The sequence below is a fragment of the Patella vulgata genome, chromosome 2 (assembly GCF_932274485.2).
Source record: "Patella vulgata chromosome 2, xgPatVulg1.2, whole genome shotgun sequence".
Classification (NCBI taxonomy): Eukaryota; Metazoa; Mollusca; class Gastropoda; family Patellidae; genus Patella; species Patella vulgata.
In genome coordinates, this window is record NC_065880.2 from 73,600,242 (window position 1) to 73,614,577 (window position 14,336).

The 14,336-nt window shown below is 32.7% G+C and overlaps 1 protein-coding gene across 1 annotated transcript in view; it reads left to right on the forward strand.

Annotated features, from left to right (window-relative positions):
* LOC126811771 (neuron navigator 2) overlaps positions 1 to 14,336 on the forward strand; it is a 341,849-nt gene that overhangs the window by 156,645 nt on the left and 170,868 nt on the right. Inside the window, exon 3 of the mRNA XM_056098693.1 lies at positions 1,976 to 2,028. Coding sequence (XP_055954668.1) covers positions 1,976 to 2,028 — 53 coding nt within the window. The remainder of the gene's footprint in view (positions 1 to 1,975; positions 2,029 to 14,336) is intronic.

A 14,336-nucleotide genomic window follows, 5' to 3' on the forward strand; every position in this document is an offset into this window, starting at 1 on the left:
TCAGAAGATTTTCATTTATTTAATACACAAAGAAATCATTAAGGACTGTAATTCATGCTGCTAAGGAAGTTGTCAACATCAAAAAGAAAAACTGCAATAATCAAATGTAATTTATGGTTTTAGGCTATCGTCAATAGCAACAAATACAATAAAACATGGAAAGCAAGCACTTTCAAATTTCAGCAGACATCAAGATCTAATTAGTTTTTATGCATCAACTTGTTCAACAACCAAGCAAGAAAGGGACAATGGAACCCGAGAAAATTTATGAGCATTTTCTTAAAGAAATTTACGACTTGCAGTTGCAGACTTGAAGCCATAGTTTTACAAATAATCAATTCAAATAACGTCACATGACCCTTCATCAAGTGTGATGAAAAGATTTCATCAATTCAGTATGACATTTCTCGCAGGAATTTGACAATAAAAAATGAGGAATAAATTATCCCGAACACAGTCCTGAACTGTGACAGGACATGGTTTTGGTTTTTATGAGAATGAGTCACATGGTTGGATGGTGTCCTGCTGCTTTTCTTTCAAACCAAATACCGTAACACTCATCTATTTTACAATAATTAACTCTTGTTTGGGTAATATATTTCCTGGATAGTTGAGACTTCATAATTAAAACAAAACAGAATTTGGGCTATATTGTCCTGGTTAAGTGAGACTTTGAAATGGAACTCAATATAATTTCTATGGTCGTATTAATGCAGTTGAACAGACTAAAAATGTATGAATTGAAATCAGAACACATACATTAACAAATAAGATGTTAGTTTCCATCAGAATATGTGAACTTTGACACCATCAGAATATGTAAACTTTGACACCTATCACAATTGAATCAGTATATTTTATTTTTTGGTAAATTATGTTTTGATCAAAATGACATTTTCATGTATGAAATTTTCAATTCATTATTAAAATAGGTATATTGTATTCCTGGTAGGTTCTCTTTTGATCAAAATGACATTTTCATGCATGGATCTCTGGGTTTTGGAGTCCTTTTTCTGTAACACTTCTTCATTCAACTAGCCGAACTAACAGCGCCTGAATGCCAACATAATCCATCATATTCTATCTCTTCATCAGCTGTAATAAATTATTTATCATTCATCATACGGCAAGAAAATTTCCGACTTGCTAAAATCCGTGATGAGTCAGTTACATGATTTAATTACAGAGTTTTCAGTAATGGCCGCGTGTAAACGATCTTTGTTACAAATTGAGGCAGTCATTATTTATTCAATGTTTCATTTGTCCATTGACAATTTTTTCAATTCTTTTTTTAAATTTACACAAATTGATACTAATTTTTAAGGCTAGAAAAAAACCTTGGAAAAGTTTGAAAAGAAAATAAAACACATGAGCCTAATCAACTTTCTAAAATACTATAGCATTTAAAAATTGATTCCCAAGTTCTCTGTTTTTCATGTAATCTTAATTAAATCTTGGATCATAAGACAAAGAAAATGTTTAGGGCGAAATGACCTTGCCCTATACTCAAGAGACCCCGCTATATTTTATCTGTCATCCTAAAATATGAATATTGTAATCCCCAGAAGACTTTAATCAGAATATAGCTATGCAATAATAGATCAGAATAGCCGATACCACTTCTCATTTTAGTAATATTGAATATTACATCCAGATCATTTGCCAATTTTATTCTCAAATTTACTGGAGAATAACATCTTAATTTTTCTAGAACATATGATACCACTTCTCATTTTAGTAATATTGAATAGTACATCCTGATCATTTGCCAAATATTTGATTGTATTCTCAATTTTACTGGAGAATAACATCTTAATCTTTCTAGAACATCTGATACCACTCCTCATCTGATTATTATTGAATATTACATCATTTCATTTTGATCAATATTTAATTTTATTCAAACTATTATCACAAATTTATTGGAGAATACCTTCAGATTTTTTGATAAATTTCTTTGATTTTATCTTTTCAGCAAATGACAAAGTTAAGGATATAAAATTAAAACCAAAGAACACTGCACAAATGGTGAGTACAAAAACATATAATTTTGACATTTTTCTGCTGTTGTCTATGCCTGTGTCTTGTATACAAATTAATTTCAGAAGAGAGTTTCACACAGTTTGTATATCCATTTGGGATTTTGTTCTTACATTTTGTGAATATCATGGCCAAAACAATCCCTCTCAGATTTTATGAACTAGAGTGAGCCCATCCCCCTCAGACTTTATGATCTAGAGCAAGCCCATCCCTCTCAGACTTTATGATCTAGAGCATGCCCATCCCCCTCAGACTTTATGATCTGGAGCATGCCCATCCCTCTCAGACTTTATGATCTAGAGTGAGCCCATCCCCCTCAGACTTTATGATCTAGAGCATGCCCATCCCCCTCAGACTTTATGATCTAGAGCATGCCCATCCCCCTCAGACTTTATGATCTGGAGCATGCCCATCCCTCTCAGACTTTATGATCTAGAATGTGCAGGTTTCATAGACCACACGACGACCAAAACTTGAATGAGATTGGAAGTGTTTGTATTCTATGTTAATATAGATCACTGAAAATTTTAGTTTGGAATGCAGTTCACATTTGAACATGATATGTTTTCAAAATAAATGGGATAGGTATTTAAATTGTGGCATTTAAAAAGTTTAGAAGTCATAAATAAGGGGAAATACTCTTTGAATAAAAGTTCGAATTGTAACCCTGCTATGAAGTAACAAAAATAAAAGTGTTTCAATATGTGTACAGACAGAATTTCAAAGTTAATGCAAAGATATTGAAAGGTCAAAAGTCTTTTTTATAATCAGTATTAAAGGGTATTAAAAGTCAAAGGTTAATGTTTCGAGCAATTTATTTTACTTTATTATTGATAAGACAACAATGTGTTAATTGTTTGAGTTCTTCAAATAGTTTATGTCTTTTGATATAACCAAAATTTTAATGGGGTTTTAAGCCAGTCTGAAACATTTAAAGATTAAAGATATATGTATGTGCTCAAGTAGTAATAGTATGTGACTGAAGACTGCACTACACACTAAACAAATCTGATAAGACAAACCTGTGGACAAGACAATCTACGCAGGTATTGCGAGAAATAAACAACAAATATCAAATCAAGTGAATGTTTCTGGGAGCCAGTCGTAAGTATTGACTGTGTTGTACAGTCAACATGCTTGTAGTGATACAGACTAATATGACTTCTTTGTTTAATAAGGGAGCCACAGTGGCTCAGTATGTAAGTGCTATCTCACTAATCAGAATTTTTTAGGTCTAGGATTTGATCCCAGTGTTGGCTGAGAAAGTTCCCTGCGATTTCCCAGCCTAGTTTCCCCCTATTTCATTGATGCAGGACAGAGGGCGAAGGAACAACATCAAGTTGTTCTGATGGGTTGAAAAATAACGAGGTCCTATGTACATGTAAAAGAACCCTTGACAGTTGCAATTCAAAATATGGAGAGGCCATAGCACCACTGTCCGGGCAAAATTCCCCTCACAGCACACTGTATGCCCATATTCATTATCCCGGTTGGTGCAGAAAAGTAGATATTTTAATTGCTTGTTGCTTATCATATAATGAATGTTTTGGTACAATAAATTTGCATCTTATCTTATGTAAGTGGTGTTGTTTTTCCTCACAAGATGGTTCTATTTTACCACTGTGCTGATGAAATCAGGATAAAAATACAAGAATGCGTATAGATTCACCTGATATATAAGAAAGATTAGCAGTCAGCCGAACATTACTGTCAGTAAAAAACACATGTTTTGATCAGTTGTAAAAATCATAACAATTTTGACATTCATATTATTTTCCTCATCTATGATTGGCATGTAGAGGTTGACTATATGATCTACTACTACAATTATTGTAGATAAAATACCTCATTATTTATTTGTTGATGGTCATCCACAGAAGAACAGAGGGTTCAGTGGTTTCGATCATAAGGTCAGCTATTTAGTCAAGTTACTTGGTTGTTATCCCAAGCTTATACCTGACAAGGAACAGGGTCGTGGGTTATTTCTTTCATTTCCTACCAATGCTAAAGATCCCTACATGAAAGCAAATTATTTAAAAAAAGATAAAATAAATCTGTATGTTTGTCCCAAAATAACATAGTCGAGTCGAGTGCATATTAAACCCCATCTCCCTCTCTCTTGCTGTAGAAATCAAAATCAGAAAAAGACAATTTGCAAAAAAACATCCCTCCCCAAAAATCATAGCATATTAGTCATGTCATTCAGTTAAAGAAGTAATTATACCCCATTATTTATAACATTATACCCTCTCAAGTCCATGTTAACCCCAACTGTCTGTCAATATGAACAGATGCATGTTCTCTAACCCCGTGCACACGCACCGTGTGTGTGTTCGTCACGCTACAGGCCAGATATGAAAAAAAATCTCTCAAAGATTTAAACCTCTCAGGAAGTATCAAAATACCATTGATGCCAGAAACAAAAGATGGTGGTCGTTCTTGTCTCCTGTAGTTTATGGATTTTGTGAAGAAAAAAAAACGAAGCTGGTGTATTTATCAGTTACATGGTAAACTTCAGAAGGTCTGCAATTGTCAGAGGTAATATCATTGCACCAAATGTTACAAAAGTATAATCTGTTTATTTGATCTTGATTCACATCTAAAAAATTTAATAGGTCTGAAGGTTAAATGTATAGACAAGACTTGTGTTTTATTTTCATTTAATTTACTGGTGTGTATTATGAAGCATTAAAAGAGGGGGGGGGAGAGAGGGGGAGTGAAGTAGTAGAGAGAGAGAGAGAGAGAGGGAGAGATTAACATCCACTCAAAACTCATTTCAAGACTAACATGTGGTATTTCAATAAATCGTTTGCACATAGGGGTCTTTAGCAATGGTAGGAAACCAGAGTACCCCGAGGAAACCCACAAGGTTAAGTTAACACCCAGAGAAATCCCATGAGTTTAGGCAGATGACCCTACTCTGCTCGTACAAATGTGGGATCGAAAGACAAGTGAATATTAGTAGGTCTTGTTACTCTGATTTATATTCCATGGTTATTTGGAAATATGGTTAAATACACTGTAAGTCTACCATATGGTATCAAAAAGCCCAAGGGGGTGCATGACCTGAAATAATGTTTCAACAGACCACACATCTCAACATCTGTGTCAGAACTTATCCAGTTATAGTTTAAATAAAAGGAAGATTTATAACATTTTGGACAATTCAAAACAAAAAAAAGTCCACTCGACACAAACTAGGTCATTTTTATCAATTCTAAATAAAACAAGTACATTCAATAAAAACTAGGTCATTTTGAGACATAAATCTTGTATGTTTTTCGTCAGTAGGAGGAAACCCTGATCTTTTTGACTTGAATTAACTTTGTGATCTAAAGTGTATGCCAGTACGATCCATTGCAGCCCCCCCCCCCACACACACACACTTTTTATTATAATTGAATTACCAGAGTTTAAATTAGTATTTCATGGGATATGATTTAATATTGATATCATATATAGTCTTTTTTGGGTGCAAAGGGAAATATCACATAGATACAAAAGAAGGAAGGATGGGAAAAGGAAAAGATGAACAAAACTAGAAAAATTAATCAGATTAGTTTGATGTAGATACTTTTGTTAGGACATGTAACTCCTGCATAGGCGTAGGAGCTCAAAGTAATTCAGGGGGGCATAAGAGAAAATTGCCCGAAATCAATACCGTTTTTTCGGGCATACCTATCATAAGAGAGCTTCGGGCATATTTTTGGGCATGCAGTGGACAAGAAAAAGACGAGAAAATACTTTTCGGGCAGTGTGGATCTCATAGAAATAAGTTAGTTATATTTTTTCTCGAAACGTTAATAGAAAAAAAAGGTCGTCAAATTTTTCATTGCCCGAAAATAAATTTTTTGGGGGGCAAATGACCCCCCTGCCCCCCCGGCTCCTACGCCTATGAACTCCTGACTAGGATTTCCTGATATTAGTATACTCTTTTGTGTCTTATTGGAGAAAATAAGTCATTTAAAACCAGATGACATGTTCAAGATGTATTCCATGTTCTGTTCAAAAATGGAATTTTAAATCTGGGAATGTTTTGAAATAAAGACTTATTTAGCCATCACGTAATTTCCGTGATCAAGGAGAACATGATTTTTATCCCCAGACAATTATTTTTAAAACTAATAAAGTTCTGAGGATAAAGAGTAGTGTCCATTGGGCTCTAATTATGTAAAATCAGAGTAAAACGAATGAATAAAGTATTGTTTGCCTAAGGCCCGAGCTATTCTTGTAAAACCACTCTATTAGATGTAGCCTAGTGTTAATCTGTCTAAATAAGAGTTGACAAATAATGACATACTCTATTGTGATTGGTCACGCTTATTGATCCAAAAACATGTTAACGTAAAAAAGGATGCGACACAATAGATCACAAGACAAGTATTAGTAAACTAAGCACGTGTTGTTCTTGGAGGAGACTTATTGTTCTCCGATCACACCCCAGCATTCTATTTTAAAACCCGCCACTTCAACATGGATTCTTTCTATTATGCATTTCTCTATTTATTTTATCTTTAGAAATAAGTTCACATGCTGTTTGTGTTGCTTTTGGTTATAACATGAATTCTAGGAACTTTATTTTTTAAAAGTTGTGAGAAATGGAGTTTAATCTTCACTTGATGCAAACTATGTCATTTCAGGACTAACATACGGTTCAATTTTATTTCAATAATTCGCTTGCGGAGAGAAAACCCAGGAGGTTGAACAAGCGACCCTACTCCTTGTCATTTACCTGCGACAAACCTCATGATCTAAAGCACATGCGTTAAAACATTCGTCTATCCAACCTCTCTTAAAGTTGTAAATAATGTGTCTTCATTAGCAGAGTCGGTGCAGAAGTGTAGGACTTTAAACCCCATTTCATTGAATTTATCTGTACTTTGTATTACAAAAATGGGGGATCTCGATGACTAAGTGGGTAAGACGCTGGCTCGCTAGCCTGGAGGTCGGGTGTTCGATCCCTCCATTGGTCGAGAAAGTTCATCCAGATTTTTCGGGGGTGGTTCCCCCTTGTTAGTGTCTTAGTCATTCAGATGAGACGGAAAACCAAGGTCACATGTACACATTGGTGTGCACGTAAAATATCCCTTGACAGTTGGAATTCGATATAAGAGTAGGCTGTAGTTCCCTGGGTCGGGCAAAATTTCTCCTCATAGCACACTGTATGGTGTATGCCTGTCTTCATTAGCCCAGTTCAGAGCAGAACAGTAGGACGTTAAATCCCATTTCATTTCATTTATATTACAAAATTGAAAAACTCTAAGATATGATGATTTTGCTTTTCGTTTATTTGATTAAAGACAAAAGTTCAATTTCTGGTATAAACTATCATATACTGTGTTATATTATAAAAATAGAATACTTTATTATCTTAATATTTATAGAGAGAAACACCCATTTAGATGCAAGGATATAGGTTTCTTAAGAAAATATTATGCTAAAGATGGGTTATCATGTTTATATTTATAGAATTCATTTAATATTAAAACATAACTTAAAATCATTGTTTTGTTTTTCGTTTTAAGTTTAGTCTCTATCATTACAGACCCGGGACGGTACAGCGCAGTGGATGCTTAAGGCTGACCATGATTGGAAGATATTAATATTGGTTTCAATATTTAGTTTAGATTTAGATCCAAATATAATAGTTTTGGAAATTTATCTTTTTTTCTCTCCTCATTTATTTTTTTAGCCATATAAATGTTAAGATATTTGAGCTAACTGTTTAAATTTTGTCTAAAAGGAGATTTATATCAAACCCATTTCAATATAAGCATTTATTTCATAAAAAGATAATTTTCACAGAAATTCAAGATGCCAATTATATAGATTGCCTTTTATAAAACAGTTTTATGGTGTAGTAATATCTGAATTTTTATTGTGACCTCTTGGGTTATTGGGAGGTCCAATGCCTTGAGTTAACCCTTCCTTAAAGATGCACTATGTAAGATTTAAATAAAGAACTGTTCTTTCTATAATAGTTTTAAAATAGATAATGAAAAATTAATATGTTCTGGCAGAAGTTATGAATGTTTTAAGTTTTGAAAAGAAATAGTCTTGATTGTCAAGTATGACTGCCATGACAGTCTTCGTGAGTGCCTTCCATTTTAACATTTAACGAAGATATGACAGACATTGTCTAATCCACTTAATATCTCAGGCATCCGATGGTCTAGAGAGTTGATTATGGGCTTGTCAAGTGAATAAATAATAATTTATACAATATTTGAAGCTATGAAAAAGACCTGCAATAGGCAGATTTAGCTCTTACATAAAGCATCTTTTAGAATTTGAAGCTCACTTGAAAATAAAATTCACAGTAATGTTTTTAACCAAACAATGTGCTGCACAAATATTGATAAATTTACATGATAAATATTTCTGTATTCATTAATGTGTCCGGTGAAATTATAACAAAGAAAAATGAAATAATATTAAAATTTTGTAATAATTTTGGTTTCTAAAGATAAATTATTATTACAGCTGTAGGTGCATATTGTTATTCCATAATCAGTTTTGATATAAGTGATATTTAATCGATATAGACCAGGGAATATCACTTTAACCAGCTGTTGGGCTATCATAGATTTAACTACCTGTTTTAATTTACAACCGTTTGATGTCCGCAAATATACAGGTAAAAATAGACAACAAAAATCAATATCTCTGTCAATAAAAAACATCTAATATTATACACAAGTCAAAAAACAGCTGGCACTGATAGGAATGCTGATTACTCTCCATTTTTTGTTATGTTCTGTACGTGCATGGACGCGTGTGTGTGCGTTTGTGTAGAATATTACCGAATGATAAGGAGAGAATGAAACCCGATAAATTAGTCAATAATTTTATAAAAGGGGAGTTAGTGACAGATGGGAACCATCCGTTATATTAGTAATTGAGGCAAGCTTTATGAATTTTCCGCGTTCTCAATTCTCTTTTTGATCCCCTTTGTGTTTAGTTAAATACAAAGTAGAGCCGTAGGCAACTTGTCGGATTTTAGCTAATAGTTGAAAATAGGTTGGTTTTTACATCACATTGTTCAATCAATGACAATGTGAACAAAGATTTGTGAATTATTATATCACTATTTAAAGTGACAAATTTTTTTTTGTAAAATTCTAAAAATTGAGGTGTTATTTGATGTTATGCAAGAAATTTGAATGCCATCAAAGAGTATTCATTTAAATTATGACTATATGAATTAGTATTTTGACAGTCACATGTTTATTGTTCAAGTGTTCACATGAATGAGACCATTCAGAATGGATTTAATATTTGAATGACAAGAGTAAAATTGTATGAAGCCTCTACATTTGTTATGTCAACCGGTTTCCTCCCACTGCTAAATACCCCTACGTGCATGCGAATTATTGAAATAAAATTAAACCATATGTTAGTCCCGAAATGACCTAGTTTGTGTCGAGTGGACGTTAAATCCCATTTCTATCTCTCTCTCTTATGTCAAATGTGGGGGTTGGGTTGTCGAGTGGTCTAATGAGTGCACTTTAGATCATCATGTCTTTCATTGAGTCTAGCTAGCGTGGTTTAGATCGCAAGTTTGTGCATGACAATGATGGGAACTTGTGTGTTTTCTCCGAGTCGAATTATTGAATTAAAACTGTAACATTTTAGTTCTAAATGACCTAGTTTGTGTCGAGTGATCGTTAAATCCTTTTTGTCTATCTCCAAATGGACTAAGATGTTATGATGTTCTACATGTAGCCTCAATTGTTGTCAATGATCCTAATAACATTTAATTGTCTGAATTGTCTCTTAAATTTATGCATGGTTAAGCCCCTTCGGATCATGGGGCAATGGCCCCGAGCATCCATTTCAGGTTGCTTCCAATAAGATAGTGCAAATGAAATTAAATTTTTTTAAATTTGAAGTTATCACTGTTAACTTTGTTGTACTGACACTGCCCTTCTTAATTTGAATAAATAGTTTATTTCATCTTAAGATGTCTTCCATTCTCACGTTTTTTGAGAACCAAGCCCTATATTTGAGTTTTGGGGTCATAGAATCAAGGGTCTGGCCGTGGACATCACCAAATCTGTGCACGCCAATGTTTCAGATACAGCCGTTATTTTATAATCTAAAGAATTTTATTCACATATTTCAAGAACAAGACAAAATATAATCAATAGAGAATTTGCATGAAAATGTCAAAATAGCCGACGGCAGTCGTTGTGACATTAAACATTCACAGACCCTTGTCATTTATTTCTGGCCAGTCTTTAATTGAGTCCCATGAAAATCAAACAAACCTTGGCGGCTAACGATTGATCTTTGACATTTTTTCTCCAGGATTCCATGTCTTGGTCATATTGACAAAGATATTTAAAAAAAATTATTATTCTTTTCTTTTTCTTTTTTTGCGCAAATTTACATCTCAACTTTTGTTCGAGTGAAATTGATCTGTCATATTTTTCCCTGCGAATCAAATAGTCTTCTTTGTAGTCATGACAGAATTTTAAGTTTTCGTGTGACTAAGCACGTCAGACCAGTTTCCGATGTCATTCTTAAATTTTGCGTTCCTGACGATACAAATATGGAATAATTGGAACATGATGTAACACTAATAGTAATCATGCGTCAAGAATTTCTCTCCTCAGACATCTTAATTTTGTTTTGCATAAGAGGATTAGCATACATGTTATTGCAGAGAATACCACACAATCCCCCATTAAAAAAGGAATGTGGTGCCGAATCCATTTATCCATATAGTTGCAACATATTGAATAAAAGATTTTAATTCATTTATATTGTGTAACAATCTAAAAATCATGACAGAAACCAGTTAGATATCATTAGAATTCAAAATTTCTTCATGTTTTATGATTTGATCTCGTATTTTTTATCACATTATAATGTCTTCACCTCCTTTCTCCCGCGTAATCCCCGACTGAATGCAGATTTACTACAATTAATATCATTATAAGATTTATTGAAACATCGGGTAGATCTAATTCCTTCTTAATCACAGGTGTTATAGATTCTAGTTACAGTTGCCAGTAATTAAAGTATGCCATGCTATGACATGTCTGACAGTTTCTCTATAATAAATATAATAAACCTAAATGTGAAAGTTTAATGTGACAAATAATTCCCAATTAATTCAGTATTACACAATAAGTAGATTATTAATAGAATAGAATTCATGCAAGTTCTAGACCAGTTATTTTCTTTGTTGAGAGCAATAGTTGATTTACCTTGTCTTTGGAAAACTAAAATGACATTTTGTATTATATTCTGTTTAAAGGGTGCATGGCTCTATTTTATGGAATCACAAATGAGTCTAAAAGCATTATATTTTAAATGTATATAAAATAAATTATTTACATTTTTTTAAAAAAAATTGTAATTTGTAATCAATTATGTTGGGTGAAATACATGAACAGTCCAAACTGAATGACAATCGTTTCCGCCTAATTAGCCCATTCTTCACATTTTTTTATTATCATTTTATCATTTGTGAATCCGCCATTACTATTTAATATTGAGTTAGAGACTTAGCTCCTTTAAAGGGCATTTAGCTCTAACTCAATATTATCCATTTGGTGCAGAAAGGTAGGATTTATTTCATTTCATGTGTAGTGACAATTATTGTTTCAAACAATAGAATATACATGTATTATTGTAATTAATAGAAAGGTTACACTGATGTAATCATTTAGATGATATTGATAATCAATTAAAATAGAAACTGTTGGCGTCATTCATGTATTTAGGTACAGATGTAAATCGTCAGTTTTGACAGATGTACAGACTTCCAGACGACTGTAAATCATCTATATTCAATATGAATTATTAATGGTATGAAAAATTAAAAGGGTAATAGTAACTTAAATCTTAGTTTCACCAACCCGTTGACATATTCAAATGTTCAAATCAAACACAAGAGTTTATAGAAATTAATTACTGTTTTTTTAATCGGAGCTACATTTTTACAATGATTCTCTTGTCCTTTTTAAGCTCTTCTGTTTAATTTAATGTGGTCCATTACTAAATGCTCTTTAAAACGATATTTAGTGAAACCATTATACAGACAAGTTTATGGATATCATTCACTGCGATTATTAACCACAACCTTTGATAACCGCCAGAGTGACCTCATTGAAATATTGTAGTTAATAAACTTAGTCTATATCTCCTGCATCTGTTGATACATTATATATAGTCAGTCCAACTTATCTTCCTAAGAAAGAACTCTATCAAAATTTTTGGATGCATTTATTTAATTTGTGAATCTAATAAAAGACAAAGTACTTGATAGAATTTTATTGAATGACGTTTTGAAGTTATTATTACCATAAATATATTTCAATCAATATTTTTTTATGTGAATTTACATTTGTGAACTTGTACAAAGAACACAAGGACACATCTAAAAAAAATCAGTGTTGTTTTTTGTTATGTAAATTTGGAATTGCATTTGAATAAATTCAAGGTTTTTTTTAAGGGGTATCAATAACATCATTATAAGCACAAGATCTTTATATTTAATGCAATTTAGATGTTCAAAATGGCTGAACAAAAAAATAATTGCCTGAATAATGATCGCAATTGCTGTTCTCCATTGTATTAAAAGGACATTAAGGGAGCAATTAAGGGAATTGAGAAAAACAGTTAAAAGTTATTGATTGGACCTTTAGTGGGTTTAATGTTTTTTAGGGGTTTAAAGTCAGACCTCTTGAAATAATGCTGATTTCCTTTAATTGAATCAACTGCATTGTGCATGAATATAAATTGTTGGGACATTTACGAGCTTATAAGAAAATCTGTATTTGTAGTTTCATGGCAAAAAAAATATATAGTTGATGACAAAATGGAAATGTATTTTAAATTGATTTGACCATTTTAAATTGATTCTTTCTGTTAAACAAGCACTTTTTTAAGGAATTGAATAATGCCTAAATCAGAATTGTGATTGCTTGCTTCAAGTGCTTCTTGTCACCAAGCATGGAATATTGATTGGAAAATTACGGGGGTCAAAAAACAGCAAACGCATCACATGCACATGTGCTCCAAGACAAAAGAAATAATGATGGGTTTGTTCTTTGGAAAATGTTTCTAGAAATTAAGTTACTCATTTTGATTAAATTGAATTATTGGATTGCCTTTAGGAGAAAAAACAGTCCTTGAAAGAAATGGAAGTTTGGATCATACTTAAGAACAGAGAATTTGTTAAAATGGCTGTCAAATTTCTTAGTTAAAAAATTGAAATGTAGGGTTAATTTACTTCATCTTGAAATCAGAAGTTGGTTTTGAAGAATTAAATGGGCGTAACCATGGAATCTGTCTCCTTGAGAACAGTAATTATAAAGAATTAGGATCCCTGGCATGGGATTTTTTAATTTCCCACAAGTATTCTCTTTTTCTCTTCTTAATTGTTACAACACTGATGTTGTAATAGGATCAGCTGGAGTTAACCGTAAAGGGATGAGAGGGGAAAACAGTGGTTGAGGGACAAAATTAACAATGGATTGATAAAACACATTTTCATGATCAACAAAATTTAAAGTTTATCAGTTTCTCTATTTTTCTTTATGAACTCATTTTCATGATCAACAAAACTAAAACAGATTGGTTTCTCTGTTTTTGTTCATTTTAAATTTCTTGAAAATCTACTGCGTATTGTCTTTCAAACAAGACTGATTGAAGATATGTAAACTTTCATCACAGGAATCAATCAAATTCAAGAAGTCAAAGATAGTGTGTTTCTTCTTTGACAACTGGATGGGGGTGGGGCTGAATGTGCTTTAGATTATAAGATCTGTCATTGAGTCAAGTGGCATGGTTTCCATTCCCAGCTTGTATCTGACAAGGAGTAAGATTAACTGTCCAACTTCTCCACTTTCCTCTCACTGCTAAAGACCCCTATGCACAAGCGAATTATTGATATAAAACTGCACCATATTTTAGACTCTCTTTCCTAGACAATTTTATCTTAACAGTTAATCCCTTAAACAGAAGAAGATGATATAATACCACAGATGGTGTTAAAAATCACAACAGAATGAACTGAAACAAAGTAAACACGATTTATTATCGTTGATCATCTCCATGTTCGATGGGGACATCAGTACCACTCCACTAAATTACCTCTTAATGTTTTGATTAAAGTACCTCCTGAGACGACCTTGAAAGCATAAGCATGACCTTAGCTATTGATACTGTCGTCTGCATAGATCTTTGACCAATAAGATGCTAGCTATTGATTAAATGGAATCATCTATCATAATATTTACGATTGAAGGAGTGTGGCGTCTGATGGTTTAAGATACAGTTTC